At 47.4% G+C, this 23,701-nt stretch overlaps 1 protein-coding gene across 2 annotated transcripts in view; it reads right to left on the minus strand.

Annotated features, from left to right (window-relative positions):
* Window positions 1–13,896, minus strand: part of XYLT2 (xylosyltransferase 2) — a 71,307-nt gene extending 57,411 nt beyond the window's left edge. The window contains exon 1 of one of the 2 annotated variants that reach the window (XM_060252219.1): window positions 13,697–13,896. In XM_060252219.1, coding sequence (XP_060108202.1) covers window positions 13,697–13,837 — 141 coding nt within the window. In that variant the 5' untranslated portion in view covers window positions 13,838–13,896. The remainder of the gene's footprint in view (window positions 1–13,696) is intronic. The other variant, XM_060252218.1, reaches the window with a different exon arrangement.
* Window positions 13,897–23,701: the final 9,805 nt, after the last annotated feature.

Here is a 23,701-nt window from a genome sequence, read left to right on the forward strand (position 1 = left end):
AGGGAGCTAACGAGGACAGGGAGCTCAGTGGGGTACAATGCCATAGAGTTCACCCTCCAAAGCATCCATTTTCTCCAGGGGAATTTATCTCTGTAGTCTGGAGATAAGCTGTAATCCCTAGGGTTCTCAGGACCCACCTTGAGGCTGGAATCCCTAAGGAGTATTCTGGCACCTTGAAGACTAACAATTACAGTCCATCCTGGCATAAGCATTTGTGTACTAGAATCCACTTTGTCAAACACTCTCCTGTTTCCATCTGGACAGAAATAAGGACCAAATGAAGCTTCGAGCAGTGGTTCAAGTGGAGAGGAGGAAAGGAGAGGCTGATGCATACTGCTTCAAGCTCATTGGAGGAATTGCATGATATGGTTATGCTCACTCTTCTAATCTCCGACCCATCCCACACTGGTAGTGGGGTTAGGAGTTCCAGCCCTTCTCCAACACTGACGTGTAATGTCAGGTCCAATAATAAGACCGTGACGCTAACAACCATAAGTAATTCATATTTTAATGTCATAAATATGTCAAACTATTTTATTTGCCAAATTATTTGCCAAAAAATTATTATTATTATTATTATGAATGATGTATTTTATATTGCTAAAGTTATAACATTCATGTATGGTTGATTAGGAAATAAGAACTGTGTATATTCCAATTTCTCGGGGGGGGGCACCACAATTTCTGTGTTTTCTAGAGTTGCCAGCTCCTGGTTGGGAAATTCCTGGAGATTTTGGGATGGAGTCTGAAGAGAGCAGGGTTTGTGGTAGCCTCAGCTGGATATAATGCTATAGAGCCAATCCTCCAAAGCAGCCATTTCCTCCAAGGAGACAGATCTCTGTCATCTGGACATCAATTAGAGATCATCTGGTGAAGCTGAAGGTTGGGTGACCCATATGAACATATATGAACATATGAAGCTGCCTTATACTGAATCAGACCTTTGGTCCATCAAAGTCAGTATTGTCTTCTCAGACTGGCAGCGGCTCTCCTGGGTCTCAAGCTGAGGTTTTTCACACCTCTTTGCCTGGACCCTTTTTTGGAGATGCCAGGGATTGAACCTGGGACCTTCCGCTTCCCAAGCAGATGCTCTGCCACTGAGCCACCGTCCCTCCCCAATGCAATACTGCAATACTGGTGGCAGTTCTGGGAAAGGAAAACAGGATAAACCATGCTCTTCTGTCTCATCTGTCAATACAGCCTGTAATTCAAATGGAAGAACTTCTGGTAGAAAAAGGGAAAAAGTTTTTGCCAGCTTTCTCCTCCTAAGTACGACTGCCTGTTTTGTGCAGCAGCCATTTTATGCCATCTCTTAATCGCCAATGGTACCTTTCTGAGGCTGACAGACAGCTGCTGGAGGAAGGGGAAAGGGAAAACATGGAAAATTCAACTTTTCTGTCTCAGACTAATATCCTCACAAGGTTGTTGTTATGAGGATAAAGTGGAGGAGGTGAGGATGGTGGTGTCAGCCACTTAGAAGAAAAGTGGGGTATAAATATCTAAACAAACATCCACGCCAAGCTCCTGCTATCTGGAGCAGCTCAGGATTTAACGGCTGCCATAATAACCAAGAATTGTTTTACAATAGAAATTTCATTTCCTTTATTAGACTTATATCCTGCCCTATCCCAAAAATGGGCTCAGGTTGGCTCACAGCAATTAGAATAAATATAAAACAACAGTAACATGTAATAAAAACCAAGTTAAAACAATCAAAGCCAAGAGGGCAGCAAACAAGACAAAAATTCCAAGGCAGACCATAATGCCTCCTCCAGGATGATTACTCTGGTGGTGTACTTCTGTGGGCAGGAGAGGCTGAGATGGATTGAACATCCCCTCCCTCAGCCAAAGATTTGGTGGAACAGCTCCATTTTACAGACCCTGAGGAACTGTAAAAAACCCTGCAGGGCCCTGATGTGGGCTGGGGCCAGGGTGGAAAAAGCCCTCGTCCTGATTGAGGCTAAGTGGACACCTTTCAGGTTAGGGACTACCAGTAGGGGTTGATCTAGCAGAGTGCAAGGCTCCTCAGGGCACATACGGGGAGAGACAGTCTCATAGGGTATGCTGGTTCCAGGATGCATAAGGTTTTAAAGGCCAATACCATGACCTTGAACTGGATCTGGTACTCCATTGGCAGTCCTACAAATGGACCTTGAGCTTGTTTGGAGGTTCTAGCAGGGGAGCGCAGCTATCGTATACCCTTGACCAAAGAATGGTACACTCCTTCGATCTGGGATGGTCGTCCTCTTCCACCGAGCGCGCAGCTTCGGGAGGGACGCACATGGAGCGGTGAGGGAGGTAGGGGACACCCGCCTAGCCAGCCAGATCAGCCGAATCAACCCTGGCGATCAATGGGGTGACAGATGTCGCAGCCAGATCGCCCTCACATCCAACTGGCAGTCGATGTAGTTGGTGCAGCACCGACTGAATGCGCGCCTGCAAAAAAGCTGCCATCAGCAGGCCCACTGCCGCATTCTGCACTAGCTACGGTTTCCAGATCAGGCTCAAGGGTAGACCGGCAAAAAAGCAAGTTACCGTAATCTAGCCTGGAAGCGACCATTGCACAGATCACTGTAGCTAAGTTCCAAGAGGTGAGATAGGGAACCAGTTGCCTGACCAACCTTATGGACACAGTAGGTCACACCCTGGCTTCAGGGCTCTGGGAAACTCAGGATGATGATGATACAGAGGTGGGGAGATTCTTATCTGACTGTGCTGTCAGGAACATATCACTACCTGGACAGGTTTAGGGCCAAACTAGAAGTCATGGCTCAGTCTGACTCAGGGACACGGATGTCTTTTTAGAGCTGAACTCAGCCATGTAAAAATGCCACAGGGACTCATCCTGATCAGGCCCAGCTAGGCTTTCATGTGTTTTCAAGTGCTGGAACTGCAGTATGAGACTTGTTGCACCTAGACCCCTGGGAGCAAACAGAGGGTGTTTCAGAAACTCCCCATTATTACTCTCTTAAACATCTCAAGGACAACAATCACTTACATCAGCTTGGATGTCACAGAAATTATGGCTGTTCTTGTGTCTTCCCTGAGACAGTTTTCTAGGGATTTCTTTTAACTGTTGCAACCTGAGGACATGGCCCAAATACTTGGATCGCTAAGGCCTACTGTACACACACTGCACCTCATGGTTATTTAAACGTACAATAAGATTGTCCTCATGGATATCATGTTTCATCAATGCATCCCTGACAGGAAGTTCAGTTTCTCGATCTCTTAAAGAACAGGCAGTTGTCAGACCTTTACTGAACAAAAACCAACTCTACATTCGGCAGATTTGAATAAGTAGTCCTTTTTGAGAAAGGTCTTGGGGGAGGTGGCAGTGACATATCTACAGGCATTTCAGCAGGAAACTTGTTTTGATCCCTTTTAATTTTTGCTCAGGTCATGGACCAGACACAGATATGGTTGCTCTGATGGATGATGATCCGTGCTGGTTCTCTGACAGGGACGGTACATCCCTGGTTTTTCTGGATCTCTCAGCAGCGTTTAATACCACTATGATAGCCTTCTGAACAGTATGGCAGAGATGAATCTCACTAGCACTGTGCTATTAATTTCAGTCCTTTCTAGAAGGCAGGTTTCAGAAGGTGGTGCTTGGAGACTTCTGCTCAGCCTATGGCCACTGGCCTTCACACAAGGTTCCCTTTTTTCTCCTATGAAACCACCAGGAGAGGTGATCTATGGATCTGAAGTAAGATCTCACCAGTTGTCACACCCTGCCTCCTAAGGTGCCCCTCCTCCCCAGGTGGCCATCATCCAGTCCAGCTAGGCTTCTTTCCTGGGGTGGCAGCTAGGAGCTTCAGACTGGGTGGGGAAGCCAAGTTAACTTCACCCGGCCCCCTCTTTGGCTGGCTCTCTACTGATTGGCTCCTCTGGTTTTCCTTCTCTCTGCCTGGCCTGCTTGCCTCAAGTCTCCAACTCCACTGTCTCCTCATCAGCCCCATCCTTGCTGCTTCCCCTCCTTATATCCCTCCCAGCCCCCTGGCTAGCTGGCCCTGCCCCCTGTATGAGGCCAGATGTCCAAACAGCCACACCTTTTCCTGTCGCTGTCCCACAGTCTCCTCCCTGTGGCAGGTGCGAACGCACTCTGTGTCAGCATCAAGGGTTGTTTATGGGGGCTGTCAGAGGGCCAGCAGGGTCCTTGCTCCTCTCTCCCGCTACTTGCTCCCCTGCCCCACAGCAGGGTGATTGGGTGGTGTTCCGCCCAGACCCGGGGCAGTGGTCTCCACGTTATGTGGCGGCCCCTCTTCAGCTGGCAGGCTGCCCAACCTGGTAGGTCACTCAGGGATCTGTTGGGGCAGGATGGCTGGGCTGCCGGGGTCTGTTGGGGGGTGGGGAGGGGTGATGCAAGTCCCGGCCGGTCCCAACCAGGATACCAGTATGCAGATGATACATAACTGCTGGACTTGGATCTGCTGGACTTGGACAATAGGTCACATTTGTGAGGCAGAATCTGCCGTCTTAATCTTTGTATTCTTAGATTTTATATTTTAAATTGTTTTTTTTACTGTTTTTACTATGGACCGTTTTTATGATGTACCCCCCCCCCCGAGCCTGTTCTACGGGAAGGGTGGGCTAAAAATCGAATAAAATAAATAAATAACTGTTCTTTCAGTCAACGTCTATTGAAGCTGTAGATCAGGGGTGTCAAACATGCGACCCAGGGGTCAAATCAGGCCCCCAGAGGGCTCCTATCAGGCCCCCAAGCAACTGGGTGTCATCTGTTTCCTTCTCCCTCTCTCTTGCTTCCTTCCGCATAACAGCTTGCTTTGTAAGGCTTGCTCAATCACACAGAAGCTACAGAGCAAAAACTCTATTTTCTCCATTGGCTGAGTCTCCTTCCTTGGGGAGGAAGGCAGGAAGGCAGAGCTTGTTTTTCTATGCTCTCTCAATCACACAGCAGAGCTACTGAGCCAAGCCTCTCTTCCTTCTACTGGCTGAAGCTCCCCCCCCCCTCCTGGCCCCCTGAGGAAGGAAGGAAAGAGCCAGAGTTTCCTTTGCCCAGTTCCCTGGATCCCATGGAAGAGATATAAAGAAAGCAGCTTTAAGTCCAACAAGCGCTAACGTTTTAAGCATGTTTTAAGTCTTTTATAAAAAAAATATTTAATTGTGTTTGTCTGTGTCCTTTATAAGAACATAAGAGAAGCCATGTTGGATCAGGCCAATGGCCCCTCCAGTCCAACACTCAGTGTCACATAAGAACATAAGAGAAGCCATGTTTGGTCAGGCCAATGGCCCATCCAGTCCAACCCTCTGCATCACATAAGAACATAAGAGAAGCCATGCTGGATCAGGCCAATGGCCCATCCAGTCCAACACTCTGTGTCACATAAGAATATAAGAGAAGCCATGCTGGATCAGGCCAATGGCCCATCCAGTCCAACACTCTGTGTCACACAGTGGCAAAAAATTTTATATATACACACACACTGTGGCTAATAGCCACTGATGGACCTCTGCTCCATATTTTTATCTAAACCCCTCTTGAAGGTGGCTATGCTTGTGGCCGCCACCACCTCCTGTGGCAGTGAATTCCACATGCCAATTATAAATTTATATCTCTGCTACCTAATCTTAAATAGGTATATACACGGCCTGGCCCGACATGGCCTGGCCCAATCTGACATGACATGGCCCAACAAGGTCTCATTTACGTCAGATTCGGCCCTCATAACAAATGAGCTCGACACCCCTGCAGGTGATCTTAAACACTACTTGGAAGATGCAAGGAACTGGATTAGGGTACAAACTTAAAACAAAATCCAGAGAAAATGGAGGTGCTATGGATTGAGGATAAACATGAGCTCAGAAGAAGTGGTCAGCTTGCCCTGCTTGGGGCTGTATTTTTGCTGAAGGAGCAAGCTCTCCGTTTAGGCTTGCTCTTGGATGCCTCTCTGCCCTTGGAGGTCCAGGTGACAGAGATAGCCAAGATTGTGTTTTTCCAAGATAGGTGGATCAACAGCTGCAGCCTTTTTTTTAAAAAGGCAGACCTGACTACAGTCAGACTTTGCTAACATTCAGGTTGGGATACTGTATGTGTGGAGCTACTTTTGAGTTGGTCTGGAAGGTTCAACAGGCTCAGAATATGGTGACCAGAGAATGGCTACAGTGAGAACATTATCGTGATTTTATGACAATTATGTTAACCGTCGTGTTTCCAGGCCCAATACAGAGTGCTGACATTAACATTTAAGGACTTAAATAGTTTGGATCTGGCAGACCACCTCCACCCATACATACCAGCTTGTGCTCAAAGAAAGACTTATTGCTGGACCCTCCTGTTGGAGAAAGCCATTGTTGGGAACCTGCATGAAGGCTTTTCAGGAGTCACCCCATCTCTTTGGAATTCACTCTTCCAGCACTAACAATGATTCCTTTAGGGTTTGTAGAATCTTTCGGGATCAAGTGCCGTGTTCTACTGGAGAAAGTTTTCCTTCCAGACGTTTCGTTCTCAGCTGCGGAGAACATCCTCAGTGGCGTTGCAGCCGGAGCAGGCGCTCAGGCCTTCTTGGCTGCTGTGCATTGATGCACAGGTCTGAGCGCCTGCTCCGGCTGCAACACCACTGAGGATGTTCTCCGCAGCTGAGAACGAAACGTCTGGAAGGAAAACTTTCTCCAGTAGAACACGGCACTTGATCCCGAAAGATTCTACAAACCCTAATGACGTTACCAGCCGTGAAAACCTGAAATCTTTGATAATGATTCCTTTGTTACAGGCATTGTGGTGCCAGCTCAAAACTTGTTTTTTTCCCCTCCAGAAGGCCATTTTTAGTCAAACCTGTCCCTTTTTTAGTCAAACCTGCCCCATTTTTAGTCAAACCTGGTGGTTGTTGGTTCAGGGTCAGAGATCTACCCACCCCGGCAGGTAGCTCTTTCAGGTGACCTCCACAGTGCAGGAACGCATCTCAAGAACCACTGACTAACATTGTGACTAAAATCAATGAGAGGTCCAACATCTCACAAGAGTGGGGACTTTTGTGAGAGGCCATAACTCTCCACTAGGCATGGCCAATTTGCTGCACACATCACAAGAGGGGTGGATAGATCTCTGAAGATGATTAGCAGATGGGTGATTGGAAGAAGGAAGAGAACACGTGGGCCACAGTAGAGACTCCAGTGCAGAGTCTTTAGAAAGGGGGCACTGAGCACCCCCTCCCCAACTGTTACCTATTTTTGACTGTTTTGTGTGGATTTTAATAGTGTAAGCTACCATGAGTATTTATTTTAAACCGGGGGGGGGGGGCGTGGATTTTAGTGGGAAAAAAATAAACATACGGTCAAATCATGGGGAAGTAATGTTTCTGCAGCTTTGTTAGAATGAGAGAAACACAGAATGGAAGAAACCTGAAGGCCATTTAGTTCAAGGTGTGGCTGTCTTCACATTAAAAAAAAAACAACCACCCACAATTTGCACAAGTTACTTCCTCTCATTCAAACTAGAGTGTGGCTGAAGCACAAAGAAGGAATGAATGATTCCAGGAGAGGAATAGTTTTGTAGAATAATCCAAAGAGCAGAAATGAATGAGCTACTGCACACACACACACACAAAAAGCAATCTCCCCTCGCTGGATGTTAGCCTGACCAAGGGGATTCACCCCCAGACGATGAACAAGAATTGTTCAACATATTCAGATGACTTAGACTTTCTGGCATTAATACCATTTCCAGAATGCAACTGGGTGGCATGATATCCCTTACCCATGGGAAATTGGTATGGCATAGTGGAAGATTCAATGTTCTCAAGAACTTTCGTAACTTCTGAACATGTCGGTCACCCCCAAGTCAACCAATTGGGCTTGGAGTGTGAGGCAAAATCCAATAAAACATTTCTGTATTCTAGCAGTGGAAGTCTACCTATCTCCAATTATCTGATCTTGAACAGCAGAAGGCAGCAGCTCTCTTGAAAACCATGGTAGTATGTTTCTTGTGGAAAAGCCCCATGGCTTATTTATGCCTTAAGCACAATGGGTTGACTTGCTGCAGTCAGAATCTAGAAGACGGTACATAAATGAAATATTATTGCACACAGGTCCTCTAAACTTATTCTGGATATGGGTTGGGTCTTCATAAAAATATCAATTGTACTTCTTATGTTCACAGTCGGGGGCAAGCAGCCAGAGATAAGTCAGCCCGACAACACGGTTTCTTGACAAGGTGCTGTTCCAAAGATCTCCCTTTAACTTTCAAGAAACACCTTCTTAAGAAGCCCATTATATCTTATTTCCCAAGAAGAGTAACATGCTGTTGAGTTGCAACTAAATCATGGTGCTCCCACCCATGGAGCAATCCATGCAAGAGACAAACAGAGGTGGTTTCCCATTATCTTTCTCTATGCCACAGTCTTTTGTTACTGTCCATGGGGTTTTCTTGGCAAGGCTACTGGAGTGGTTTGCCATTTCCTTCTCCAGTGGATCACATTTTGTCTGGGTTCTCAGCTGTGGCCTGTCCATCTTGGGTGGCCCTGCATGGCATAGCCCACAGCCTCACTGAACGGCGCAAGCCCTCTCGCCACGACAAGGCAGCAATCCATGAGAGGATTTCCCATTATCTTTCTCTATGCCACAACCTTTGAGCAGACTTTGGAGGACGGTGGAAGACAGGAGGGCCTGGCGTGACTTTGTCCATGGGGTCGCAAAGAGTTGGACTCAACTGTGCGACTGAACAACAACAAATGCCACAACCCTAGTCTTCCTGGGTGGTCTCCCATCCAAGTACAAACTGTGGCCTACTCTGCTTATCTTACAAGTTCCCATGAGCTTAGGCTAAGCTGGGCTACTTGGATTTTTCAAAGCAGGGAGTAAAAACAAACAGGTATCTTCATTATTAACCATGGAAGAAAAGCAGGATAATTATTATAAACAACAATTAAATGTATGATTTCTGACACATGCTACAAATCTCACTGGAAGACACAGGAGAGATGTACTTTTCATTACTAGGCAGCTTCCTTGTCTAACACAGCAACCATTTACTTATGTAAAATAGTAAATTTAACATCACATACAACAGAGATGCTCTATAGGCGTTTGAAAGCCTCTCTAAAGACAATCAAGGTCATCAGGGAAAAAAGCCACAAAAATTCCAAATATTGCAGATGAGTGATCAGTAATGTTTAGACAACATTATGCTATATCACAAAATAATTCACATAGTTCAGATGCCAAATATGCTTGATAAACATTCAAGGGAGAAGTTTATCTTCACTTTTTACTTTGTTGATCAGAATTATTCCATTGTCCAACTGGCACATATAATTTGAGCTATTCTCTCAGGGTCAAGAGAAAGAAGAAGAAATGGCAGAAGGCTTTAGCTCAACACTGAAAATGCATCAGTTTTCTCTTTTCATATGATCCAATTTCCAAAATATTTAACATGGTTACTTCCATTCTGACTTCACTTGAAAGCAGATTCAGATGGTCATTTATATGAATTATTTTCCTGCTTACTTCCTCAATGGGCTTGAGCTGGACATGGATTTCCATCCTGTTAAAGAGGTATCCAGATCATAAGTTAACCCATGAAGGAAAAACTGAAGACATGTCGGGGGGGGGGGGGAGGGAAATCAAGCACACATACACATATTGATCATGAGACCTGGTCAAATGGTACACACATAATACTTTGAACATCTCCTACACTCACTCAAGCTTACATATATAAAAAAAGAGATTATCTTGGTTGCTGTAGCTCATGACACACTTCCAAGACAGCCATTGGTGCCAACTGTCCAACCCCATAGTTATTAATTCTAATAGAACAGTTCTTTTGGCAGCTGTTACAATGTGTAAAGTTGCTTGTATGCATGGATTGGGCAGTCTTCACCACTGTCTACAAAAGAGGCAGGAGCCATTCTGAGAGCTAGAATGAAGATTCCTGCCACCTCTGTCCTTTCAGTCCTCCAGTGGTACTGCAAAGATGAAGAGTGAAGAACTAAGACTCTCTGCAGCCTCATTTTGGCGGCTTCTTTAAACAGAATTCTTACATTTTAAACTACCTTTAGAAAGTCAAGTTGTTTGGGGTGCCAATATTGACACAAAAGTGAGGTTATAAGCGCAATTCTCAGCTGGAGTATGTCCACTGACTTCAATGGACTTAAAAGAGTGTGACAGTGCTTAAGGTTGCACAGCATATATCTTACATGGATAAAATGATTAAAAGGATGTTTCAACTGCTTTTATGTCATGGCAAAATCAGAATCACAAAGCCAGCTTCTAGTGCAAACCACTAGTCACATGGTAACATTTGCCCCATGGGCGAGATTAAATCAGTTCTGAAATATCATACTGTAGATCCTCCAGGGGTGGAATTCTAGCAGGAGCTCCTTTGCATATTAGGCCACACACCCCTGTTATAGCCAATCCTCCAAGAGTTTACAAAAAAAGAGCCTTGTAAGCTCTTGGAGGATTGGCTACATCAGGAGTGTGTGGCCTAATATGCAAAGTGGCGGCTCCTGCTAGAATTTCACTCCTGAGATCCTCATTTCCAGGATACTCAACTCCAACCACTTCAGTGGTACTTTAATTCTCTCCGTCCTTTTTAACTTCTTGGCCTGGTTCTACTTCACATCCCATCCAATCTTATTAAATGTTCCAAACACAGGAGAAGAGACCATAGCTTAATAGCAGAAAACAACTTTTTGTGACAAAGGTTCAGCCCCTGACATGACGTCTCAAGTTAGAAGACACGGCAGAGCTAAGAAAGGCCTTCTCTGGAGCATTTAACTGGCTAGAAAGAGGATGTCAGACTAGGGTGACTCCTGGTCTGGTCCCACAAGTCTCTTCTTATGGTTATGTTACAAACAGACATCTGGGGAAATGTGTGATATTCTACCCAGTACTTAACCATGCACCCTGAAGCCTAAGCTGACACAGGGACGGTGGCTCAGCGGTAGAGCATCTGCTTGGGAAGCAGAAGGTCCCAGGTTCAATCCCTGGCATCTCCAAAAAAGGGTCCAGGCAAAGAGGTGTGAAAAACCTCAGCTTGAGACCCAGGAGAGCTGCTGCCAGTCTGAGAAGACAATACTGACTTTGATGGACCAAGGGTCTGATTCAGTATAAGGCAGCTTCATATGTTCATATTTGGGGAGGGACGGTAGCTCAGTAGCAGAGCATCTGCTTGGGAAGCAGAAAGTCCCAGGTTCAATCCCTGGCATCTCCAAAAAAGGGTCCAGGCAAATAGGTGTGAAAAACCTCAGCTTGAGACCCTGGAGAGCCGCTGCCAGTCTGAGAAGACAATACTGACTTTGATGGACCGAGGGTCTGATTCAGTAGAAGGCAGCTTCATATGTTCATCAAGTTTTGGAAATGGGTATTCTGATTGTATATTCTGCCATGAAAGTATTAAAAACCCCAATACCAAGCACCGACCCCTTACTTACCATAAGCTCCTCCGTAATATCATATTCAGGTTCCTGCCACAGTAAATTCAAAACACTGTTCTCCTATACAATGGACTAAAATTGCAATTTTACGTACACCTACTTGGCGGGAAGGTCTGTTGAGCTTAGTGGCAGTTTCGTAGGAGCAAGCATGCAAAGGATCGAGTGTCACAGATCTTTCAAACCTTAAAGCATTAATTCCTGTGCCAAGCACCCCCTTACCAAGTCCTTTAAAAAACAACACACACTCTCTCTCTTTCCAATATTCAGGCCCTGACACGCACCCCTGACTTACCACGCCTAAAACAAACCAGGAGCACGGTACTACCACCTAGCCGTCCGGATTTTACTGCACTATCACCCTATAGTAAATCCTCACAAATTCCAGGGCTGTAGCCAGAATTTGGAAGCTTAGGGGGCATTTACATTTTACAGGGGGGGGGCACTGATGCCCCGCCCAGTGCCCCAAACAACCTTCCCTCTAGTGGCTCCCTCCCTGCCTCTCTCTCTCTCTCATGTCACCGCCCTCCCCTCCCCCCCAACCAACTTGCTTCAGGGCTGGGTGCAGAAGCTGCCCCCAGGTGAGTTAAAGGACCCGTGGAACAGCAGACTGCTTCTTTTGCCAGCCCATGCACTGTTTTAGTGGCAGGGAATGGAGGGCTGCGGCGAGCTCACCACCGCCCTCTCTTCCCCACCAGTAAAATAATGTGTGGGTTGACAGCAGAAGCAGGCCCTTTGTGAGTTAAGGGTCCGCAAAACAGCTGATCCATGGGCCCTTTAAGGAGTGGGGCGGGGCTGGGCGCTGCTTCTGCTGCTGGAAGCGGCTCTAGAGCAAATAGGCTAAAGGCAGGCGACCTCCCCAGTGCCCCCCAGCTGCTGCGCTCTGCTTGCCCCGACCCGCTGCGGCAGCACTCCGCTTGCTCCCCCCCCGCCGCGGCGCTTTGCTAGCCCCCGCCGTGGTGGTGCTCTCCCACTTGCCGTCTCTCCTCCTCCCCCCGCCATGACTACTCTGTTTTAGTGGCAGGGAAGGGAGGGTTGTGGCAAGCTTACCGCTGCCCTCTCTTCTCCACCAGTAATATAATGTGCGGGCGGGCAGCAGAAGCCGCCCCCAGCCCCGACACCAATTAAAGGGCCCGCGGATCAGCTCTTTCGTGGGCCCTTAACTCCCGCAGGGCTTGAGGCTGCTTCTGCCGCTGGCCCGCACGTTATTTTACTGGTGGGGAAGAGAGGGCGGCGGCGAGCTTGCCACAGTCCTCCCTTCCCTGCCCCTAAAACAGCGTGTGGCCGGCAGCAGAAGGGGTCCCCGGCCCCCTCAAGTTAAAGGGCCCACAAAACAGCTGATCGGCGGGGCCCTTTAACTCAGGCCAGAGGCTGGGACTGCTTATGCCCCACGCCCCAGAAGCGACCTCTCCACTGCCCTGAAGAAGAAGAAGATACTGCATTTATATCCCGCCCTCCACTCCGAAGAGTCTCAGAGCGGCTCACAATCTCCTTTCCCCTCCTCCCCCACAACAGACACCCTGTGAGGTAGATGAAGATACTGGATTTCTATCCCGCCCTCCACACCGAAGAGTCTCAGAGCGGCTCACAATCTCCTTTATCTTCCTCCCCTACGACAGACCCTGTGAGGTGGGTGGGGCTGGAGAGGGCTCTCACAGCAGCTGCCCTTTCAAGGACAACCTCTGCCAGAGCTAGGCTGACCCAAGGCCATGCTAGCAGGTGCAAGTGGAGGAGTGGGGAATCAAACCCGGTTCTCCCAGATAAGAGTCCGCACACTTAACCACTACGCCAAACTGGCTCTCCCTGGAGCCATGGCAGAGGCCCCAGGGACTGGTTGGGGCCCCAGAGTCAGGGTCCCTGTTCCAGAAGTCGGGGGGGGGGGGCTGTGCCCCCACAGGCCCCCTCGTAGCTAGGGGCCTGGCAATTCCCCACTGCACCATCAACCTCACCCCATGGCCAAGCACCTAGTCTCGTAATACCACCCCAACGCCCCCAACCTTGGGTACACCCCACCTACCCCGTTCCCCAAGCACTACACAGCCTGCCCCATTGAACCCACATCTACACACGCCTCCCCATAGCCCATTGGCACTCTTTGCTTCTGGAGAGCACTCCCACAGATACACATCCGCCCCCACCCGTTGCAGCGCTGTAGCCCCAGACCCAAACCAGGAGCTCTCCCGAGCAGCGCTCGACACGGTTTCCGCTCAGCCCGCTGCCCTCCCCACCCCACCGCCGTGCCCCGTCCCCTTGCCCTCTTGCGTGACCGCTGCAGGCTGCCGCTTTTGCCCTGCCCTCACCTCTCCCTGGTCGTCCTCCTCCAGACTGCTGAAGCTCCACACCACCAGGCCCTGGATGAGCAGGATGGCCAGCGCCGTGGCGATCGCCAGCTTGTACCGGCGGACCAGCTTCTGCACCCGGACACTCGCCACCATCTTCATTCCAGGCGGCCAGGGAGGGAGGGAGGGGAAGGAAGAGGGCGGCGGAGCGGAGAACCCTGCAGACCGCAAGCACGAGCACGCACGGCGTGGCAGAGCCCGAGCACCCGCATGCAGGAGGGGAACGGGGGAGAGAGGCGCTTATCAGCTCCGCTGTAAATAGGGCTAAGCTAGCAGGCGAGGGGTTCGGCGAAGGCCGTGCACCAGAAGCCTTGCAGGGGGATCTTGGCTCTAGAAAGAAGCGGGTGCTGCTTTAACCCGACGTGGGACGAATGCAATATGTCACTCATCGACAGGGTTACCAAGTCCAACTCAAGAAATACCTGGGGACTCTGGGGGTGGAGCCAGGAGACTTTGGGGGGTGGAGCCAGGAGACATTAGGGGTAGGGCCAAGATCAAGGCTGTGACAAGCATCATTGAACTCCGAAGGGAGTTCTGGCCGTCACATTTAAAGGGAGGGCACACCTTTTCAATGCCTTCCTTCCGTAGGAAATAATGGATAGGGGCACCTTCTTTTGGGGCTCATAGAATTGGACCCCCCTGGTCCAATCTTTTTGAAACTTGGGAGGTATTTTGGGGAGAGGCACTAGATGCTATACTGAAATTTGGGGCCTCTACCCCCAAAAACAGCCCCTCCAGAGCCCCAGATACCCACAGATCAATTCTCCATGATTTTCTATGGGAATAAATCTCCATAGGGAATAATAGAGTTCCCAGCAGACATTTCCCTCCCCTCCCCCCGCTTTCTGACGACCCTGAAGCGGGGGGAGGGCCTCCAAACAGGGGGAACCCCTGCCCCCACCTGGGGATTGGCAACCCTACTCATCAAGAAGTAGTGCTTGACTGCAAAATCGATTATAGCTATTGACAGGGACGGAGGGACTCCTGTTTAAGCACGATACCCTCTAACCTACTAAGCAAGTTTCAGATAGCGTGTACAACATAGGATACCCACCATGCTCGAAGTCTTTGGAAGAAAGGTGGGGTGAAATGTAGTAAACAGCTTTATGCAGTTTGTCTGTACGCCTTTTGATGTGGAGGTAGTAGTACTTTATTCACGGTCATCCCACCAGCTTAATACAAACAAAAACAAAATCATAAAAACAAACCCATCACCTCTTACACAAAGTTCCTCACACCAACTATTGCACATATTGTTAAAACTCATAACCAAGATTTACATTCTCAATTTCCCTCCTTTCCAACTGAGCAACATAACAGAAACGGGCAATCTTAGATGAAACATCAGAATGAGTGTCAGACAGGAGGAAGGCAATCTGCTCATCCTCCGGCCTGCCCGCCAAGGACCCGAGAATTGGAGAGATTAATCTTGCCCTCAAGTCATTGTAATTAGGGCACCGCAAAACGATGTGGAGAGTTGTTTCGACCTCATTGCAATTACAGGGGCACAATCTTTCCAGATATGGGTACCCAGCGTAACGTCCCAAAAGCACCGAAGAGAAAAGTGCGTTGAGTCGTGCTTTTTGATGTGGAAATAAATATACCTGTGTATTTGCTATCTTAAGAAGAAGTTGAACGTGGCGGTTGGTTTCCTGATACATGTATTGGGAATGGGCAAAAATGACTGGCACAGCCATTCTGAAGTTAGACCTACATGGACCTGCACATATGAAAATAATGTATTGTCTATGGAAAAGTGGTCAGTAGACATGCAATGTGTAGTGGATTTGACGGTCTCTTTCCAGTCATTGGGGGGTGGGGGTTAATACTGGGCCACAACCCAACACTAATGTGGTTGTCTTTTTCCCATATGGCATTTTCCCAGACGTTCAACAGTTTATAAGTACTGAAATGTGTGATGCAGTTGTTACTAGAGCCAGTGTGAGCTTAGCTATAAGGTTAACTAACTACCAAAGCATCATGTGTAGCTTTTAAGTGTGGTTAGGATTTGAGAAAGAGCCCTGTGATGCAGAGTGGTAAAGCTGCAGTACTGAAGTTGGAGCCCTCTGCTCACGACCTGAGTTTGATCCCAGAGGAAGCTGGTTCAGGTGGCCGGCTCCAGGTTGACTTGGCCTTCCATCCTTCCAAGGTCGGTAAAATGAGTACCCAGCTTGCTGGGGAGGGAAAGCATAGATAACTGGGGAAGGCAATGGCAAACTACCCCGTAAAAAGTCTGCCGTGAAAACGTGAAAGCAACGTCATCCCAGAGTCGAAAATGACTGGTGCTTGCACAGGGGACTATCTTTTACATTTTTATCTTTTTTAGGATTTGAGAAGGGATATAAAACCAGGATTCCTCTAGGAAATCCATTGGGTCAGAGAACCTCTGCTAAGTGCATGTAATGTATGTAATGGGGACACCGTGTGAAAGGGACCTGACATGGTTACTTCCCACCAGTCCCGTAGCTAGGGGCTGCAGGGGGAGGGGGGCATTGGGGACCATGGGGGAGGGGGCCCTTTAAATCTTGCAGGAGGCTGGTGACTGTTCCTGCCACCCCTCCTGCATAATTTAGACCCCACAGATCAGCTGATTTCTGGGCCTTATAAATGGCATGGGAGGGGCAGCAGCTGCTCCTGGATGCCCCTCCCATGTGATTTAAATCACACAGGAGGGAGGCAGCAGTCCGGGGGTGAGGGCCCCCCAAAAACTGTCAGGGGGCTAGGCCCCATGGGCCCCTGGTTAGTTACAGGCCTACTTCCCACACCAGAGGTCCCAGCCTTCTGTTCTGAATGTTCTGTTGTTGATATGGGAAGTATCATGTCATACACCCCTCTCATTTGGTGTCCCCGTTACATACATTAACTGAACAGCAGAAGAAACTATTCAGTTTGTAGCAGCCATGCAGCTAAAGTCAGGGCTTTTTTAATAGAAAAAACTCAGCAGGAACTCATTTGCCTATTAGGCCACATCCCCTGACATCACCATTGTTTTGCTCAGGGCTTTTTTGTAGAAAAAGCCCCGAAGGAACTTATTTGCATATTAGGCCACAACCCCTTACACCAAGCCAGCCAGAAATGTGTTCTTGCTCAAAAAAAGCCCTGGCTAAAGTAATATTTTAAAAGCTACTACAATACCCTATTTTAAAAATAAAAATAAATCCAGAAGAATGTAAGCATGTTTGCAGGAAGGAATCCTGCCTGTCTAGCTCTCAGATGGAAATACCAAATCAGCATTTAGAGTTCAGTAATATAAAGATCACAACAAACTGTGGCAAATCCTTAAAGAGATGGGAGTACCAGACCACCTCACATGTCTCGTGAGAAACCTGTATAAGGGTCAAGAAGCAACTGTCAGAACGGGAAATGGAACAACTGATTGGTTTAGAATAGGAAAAGGAGTTCGACAAGGATGTATATTGTCACTCTGCTTATTTAATTTCTATGCAGAGTACATCATGCGGAATGCTGGCCTGGATGAAACACAAGCTGGAATTAAGATTTTTGGGGAAAACATCAACAACTTCAGATATGCAGATGACACTACTCTAATGGCAGAAAGTGAGGAGGACCTAAAGAACCTCTTGTTGAGGGTGAAAGAGGAGAGCACAAAAGTAGGCTTGAAACTCAACATCAAAAAAACTAAAATCATGGCATCTGGCCCCATCACACTTTGGCAAATAGAAGGAGAAGACATGGAAGTAGTGACAGACTTCACATTTCTGGGATCCAAGATCACTGGATCTGTAGCCATGAAATTAAAAGACGTTTGCTCGTTGGGAGGACAGCTATGGCGAACCTGGGCAATATAATAAAAAGTAGAGACATCACCCTGCCAACAAAAGTCCGTACAGTCAAAGTGATGGTATTCCCAGTAGTAATGTATGGCTGTGAGAGCTGGACCATAAGGAAGGCTGAGCGCAGAAGAATAGATGCTTCTGAGATGTGGTGCTGGAGAAGACTCTTGAGAGTCCCTTGGATTGCAAGAAGATCAAATCAGTCAGCCCTAAGGGAAATCAACCCTGACTGTTTCCTGGAAGGTCAGATGCTGAAGCTGAAGCTGAAATACTTTGGCCACCAAATGAGAAGGGAGCACTCCCTGGAGAAGATCCTGATGCTAAAAAAGACAGAAAGCAAAAGAAGAAGGGGACGGCAAAAGGTGAGATGGCTGGACAATGTTACTGACGTAACAAACACAAATTTGAGCAGACTTTGGAGGATGGTGGAAGACAGGAGGGCCTGGCGTGACTTTGTCCATGGAGTCGCAAAGAGTCGGACTCGACTGTGCGACTGAACAACAACAATATAAAGATACACAAAGGAGTGCCAGAGCTTCAGTGATAACTGGAAACCAGGATCAGGCTGTCAAAAAGGACAAGAATTAGAGAAGAAGGGTTTTATAGTTTTCTTGCTCCTAACAACTGCTGGATCAGAGGCTAATATTTTGTTTTCAGTTTTTGAGCTACCTCTTTTTTCTGTGGATTATTGTTGATGTTTACCCCTAAACTGTTGGCATTAATTGTTGCAAAGGCAGAAGTCCTACATTCTTGTATCCTCCTTGATACTCTGTGGTCTAATTTAAACCTGACACTGGCAGGACAGAAGTCGTCACCCGTGTGAAATTGCCTGCCTCTTGGTTAAAACGAGCCTACAGCTTACATGTGCTACACTAGCACCCCAGACATTTGTACATTGGTGGCTATTGTGCTGTCATGCTGTTAACATGGCACACATAGTAGTACAGGTTACACAAGTTAATGCTGAGCAGTTATGAAGGTGCACGGGGTAGTTTTTGTCCCACCAACGTGTGTAAATCAGGCCTTATATTCAGGAAAGGAGGGTGATAACTGGAAGCACTCAGAAATTCTACTCTTGAGGGTAAATTCTTGAGGGTAAATTCAAAACAATGTTATCTGTGGGTTTGTAGAATCTTTCGGGCTCAAGTGCCGTGTTCTACTGGAGAAAGTTTTCCTTCCAGACATTTCGTTCTCAGCCACTCAATGCACAGCAGCCAAGAAGGTCTGAGCGCCTGCTCCGGCTGCAACGCCACTGAGGATGTTCTCCGCAGCTGGGAACGAAACGTCCGGAAGGAAAACTTTCTCCAGCAGAACACGGCAGTTGAGCCCGAAAGATTCTACAAACCCTAATGATGTTACCAGCCGTGAAAACCTGAAATCTTTGATGTTATTTGTACTTGACACAAGCTGAGCTGCATTCCTTATTGAACTAAAGCAGTATTACAGGCCACAAGTCTCTGTGGAAGTGAGAATCTATCATCATCACCACTGTATCAAAGAAGAAGAGAAGAGAAGAGAAGAGAAGAGAAGAGAAGAGAAGAGAAGAGAAGAGAAGAGAAGAGAAGAGAAGAGAAGAGAAGAGAAGAGAAGAGAAGAGAAAAAGAGATTGGATTTAAACCCCACCCTTCATTCAGAGTCTCAGAGTGGCTTACAATCTTCTTTCCCTTCTCCTCCCTCCCCACCCCACCCCATTCTACCCCCACCCCCCAACAGACACCCTGTGAGGTACGTGGGGCTGAGAGGGCTCTTTTGGGAACTGCTCTTTTGAAAACAGCTCTGACAGAAGTTGTGACTGACCCAAGGTCACACCAAGCAGCTGCATGTGGAGGAGTGGAGACTCAATCCTGGTTCTCCCAAATTAAAGTCTGCACTCTTAACCACTACACCAAACTGGCTCTCAGGTGAGGAATTTATCACATGTTGCAAACAAGGATTCCTGGTGCATGTTTTACACATTAGTAGGTCAAATTCTCACTGATGTGGTCAACCTTGATTTGGAATCCATCACTTCAAACATGCAGGTGGGGACTACCATGACTCTAGGTTCCTCCATATAAATAAAAATTTGTACATAGAAAAGTAGATGTCTATTCTGGTCCTCTTCCTGACAGCTGGTTTTCTACATGGGCTGTATACCATCTGAAGTGGTACATTCCAGGCACAAAGTTGACCACCTCAGTGAGAACTAGATTCTTGGGTAGGCTTTATTCAGGGCTGGCAAACGGGTATTTTTGTGAGTTAGGCGGTAAACTCTTAACTAGTTAAACAAAGGGGCAGATATTGGCGTGTCCTATAAATATGCAAGTTGTGAAGCGACTTCCAAATGACACACGATGAATTGAGAAGTCAAAAATTAATGAATTACACATTATGAATTAATGAACTGTGAATTATGAATTATCTAAATTGTTCAATGTCAGTCACAGTTCGTTGAGGTTTTCAGAGGGCATGATTTGGAGTCCTCCGAGTATCACTCAAAGAAAATGAATGCTCAGATCTGACCGAGAGATTTTAAATGCTCCGTTAATTTTAATGTTTTTTATGGTAATTCATCCTATTATCCTGAGCTAGTTGTTGTTTTGGTTAAGTTTGCTGAGGCTGTACCTTGACCGAGATTTTCGAATTGCAGATTAATGTGCCAGAATGAGAAGAAATGCAGATATGAATAATGAGGCATATAACATAATGAACTCCAGATAAACTAAACCAGAGTACATAAAACTGAGGTCACTTGGTGACTAGATGTAAGACCCCAATGCTGATGCACTGAGGTCAATATCCTATGCTCACACAGCAGAGAAGAAACCGACAGAAGAGACTCCTCTCCAAGACGCAGACAGTGTAGGAACTGCACTGGAATCCATAGCAATCCCACTACAATCCAATGATCATGAAGCAGTATTCCAATTACATCTCCATTACAGCCAGCCAGAAATTAGAAATTTTTAAAAGTTTAATGGCGATACAGAAGAAAAGATAAATAAGGGAAAAGGGAAAAAAACATTGGGGGAAAAAAGGAAAAATAGGAGAGCCAGTTTGGTGTAGTGGTTAAGTGTGCGGACTCTTATCTGGGAGACCCGGGTTTGATTCCCCACTCCTCCACTTGCACCTGCTGGAATGGCCTTGGGTCAGCCATAGCTCTGGCAGAGGTTGTCCTTGAAAGGGCAGCTGCTGTGAGAACCCTCTCCAGCCCCACCCACCTCCAGGGTGTCTGTTGTGGGGGAGGAAGGGAAAGGAGATTGTGAGCCGCTCTGAGACTCTTCGGAGTGGAGGGCGGGATATAAATCCATTATCTTCATCTACCTCACAGGGTGTCTGTTGTGGGGGAGGAAGGGAAAGGAGATTGTGAGCCGCTCTGAGACTCTTCGGAGTGGAGGGCGGGATATAAATCCAATATCTTCATCTACCTCACAGGGTGTCTGTTGTGGGAGAGGAAGGTAAAGGAGATTGTGAGCCGCTCTGGGACTCTTCGGAGTGGAGGGCGGGATATAGATCCAATATCTTCATCTACCTCACAGGGTGTCTGTTGTGGGGGAGGAAGGGAAAGGAGATTGTGAGCCACTCTGAGACTCTTCGAAGTGGAGGGCGGGATATAAATCCAATATCTTCATCTACCTCACAGGGTGTCTGTTGTGGGAGAGGAAGGTAAAGGAGATTGTGAGCCTCTCTGGGACTCTTCGGAGTGGAGGGCGGGATATAAATCCAATATCATTATCATCATCTTCTTCTTAATTAAGTTTGGTTATAGTTACATAATATATGGGCAGTTATACAAATATTAAGGATGTTTCTTAAAGCCAGCCAGCACTTTCTGAAGTGGATGTGTCCCCACCCCCATGTAAAGTCACTGCTGCCCATATGGACAATGTACAAGAAGAAGAGTTGGATATACACCCTGCCCTTCACTTGGAGTCTCAAAGCAGCTTACAATCACCTTCCATTCCTCTCCCCACAGCAGATACCCTGTGAGGTAGGTAGGGCTGAGAGAGCTCTTTTGAGAACTGCTCTCTGAGAGAACTGTTGCTGGCCCCAGATCACACCAGTAGCTGCATGTGGAGAAGTGGGGAATCAAACCCGGTTCTCCAGATTAGAATCTGTGGCTCTTAGCCACCACACCAAACTGGCTCTCAATAAGGGAGAGAACAAGTATAACAAGGGAGAGGAGAGAACAAAGGAAAACATGCAGTGGAAGGAGGACCATGGTGCGATGGGGAGGAGCTTCGGTGTAAACACACTTTAGGAAGCTCTTCAGAGGCAGGTTCAAATCCGCTCCTGCCACCATGTTCCTTTTTGCCTGGCGCACATACAGGGAAGGAAACCTGGCCATACCAGCCATAGCATGCCTGTGTCTCTGTAGTTCATGCAGCAGGGGAACCCCAGTAAAACAGCTAAGACCTGGAAGAGGCCAAGAGCTCCAGCTCCAGCAGCAGCTTTTTGCTTGGCATGCAGACACTGGGGCAGTTACAGCAAATACACAACTGTATATTCACAGAAGTCATTCCTGTTAACTTCTCAGTAACTCACTGGGAAAAGATACCTATGTATCTCAAAAACTATGGTCTTGGATCCCACTAAGGGGGATTTTATGTCTATTTCATTAACACACCACGGGTGCAGCCAGACGTACCATTAGTGGCGATACAGCTCCGTCTCGCTGACGGATTAAATGTGTTCGTTCAGACATCCACAACTGGCAATCGAGCGTCGTCCAGTGTCATCCCGGCTTGCTACGCATCAATGGCGCATTAATTTGACAGCACATAAAGCCCGGTCCTTTTTCAAAAAAGCTGCACGAGATCGGCTTTTTCCTGTTTGGACAGCTCACGCGCGATACTGCCTCTCACCTCTTTTTTTTAAAAAAAAAGCCCCAGCAGACATATGCATTGCCAGATCATCCGGGAATCTGAGGTGACGCTTCTGCTTCTCCAATCAACACAGGATCGGAGGTGGGGGGGGGGGGGGACGTTATCCCACTATTTAGAACAGGAAAAAAAATCTCTTTTTTTCAATGTGGAGGATTTCTGGAAACTCCCCCCCCCCCCCTGAAGTAACGTTTGATTTCCCACCTCCAAACAGTTGGGCGCATGTTCAATGGACCCCCCCCCCTCCCAGAAATCACCACCTGATCATGCATGCTCCAAGAAAAGAGCGTGATAGTATTGGATGTCTGAACGCTCAACAACAGAATGAGTCGCATTCTTGGATGCTCGTCTGAATGGCCCTGCATTGAATCAATATTCAGCTGTTCAAATTTGAGCGCTACATATCCGCTTTTAATGTGAGGTGTGGCCGCACCCCACCCTTCTCCCCAGCAGTGGCCCTCAGCATCTTATGTTGTACTCCTCTCCACAACCCTGTGAGATAGGTTGGGCTGAGTGTCTGTGACTGGCTCAAGGTCCCCCAACAAGTTTGCATGGCTGAATTTCTGGATTTCTCAGATCCTAATCCAACAGTCTATAGCAGTCCTCTAACCACACACCCAACTAGGCACAGTCAGAGAAGCAAGATAGGGGCATTAGGAATCCTTTAGCAACCCTAGCATCAACATCTATATACAACATATATCAGGAGAGGGAGGCATGCAGAGAAAGGCATAGTACTGTGGGGAGGTGCACACACAGACATACCCAAGGTTCCTGGTTCAAGCTCAGTGTGCAGCTAGGGAGGTCCAACAGGAGTCCCCAGACACAGGTGAGATATTTATACCACCATCAGTTGGAGTGAGCTGCTCCTGAAGAAAGGTTGCCCACAGGTCTATCATTTTGGTTAGTACTCCCCCATGCATCACCTTTAATTTAATTTAATTTTTAGATTTATATCCCACCCTATCTCGTAAGCAGGCTCAGGGTGGCTTACAACGATAAAACAACAGAGTTAAAATAATATAATAAAAACAAACATTACAAAACAGGAGCAGCACAGTAAACAATCTTACAGACATTGGCGGTAAACAGTATGCGACTGATGGCTAACAGCATAGCATAACACCACAATGCTGAAATGTCGGGGGAAGTGATGACTTTCAAGGACACCCGTTGGATTAATTAAAAGCCTGGCGGAAAAGCTCCGTCTTACAGGTCCTATGAAACCTTGATAAGTTCCACAGGGTCTGGATCTCCAACAGGAGTTCATTCCACCAGGTAGGGGCCAGACCGAAAAGACCCTGGCCCTC

Source organism: Heteronotia binoei, chromosome 13, assembly GCF_032191835.1.
Source record: "Heteronotia binoei isolate CCM8104 ecotype False Entrance Well chromosome 13, APGP_CSIRO_Hbin_v1, whole genome shotgun sequence".
Classification (NCBI taxonomy): domain Eukaryota; kingdom Metazoa; phylum Chordata; class Lepidosauria; order Squamata; family Gekkonidae; genus Heteronotia; species Heteronotia binoei.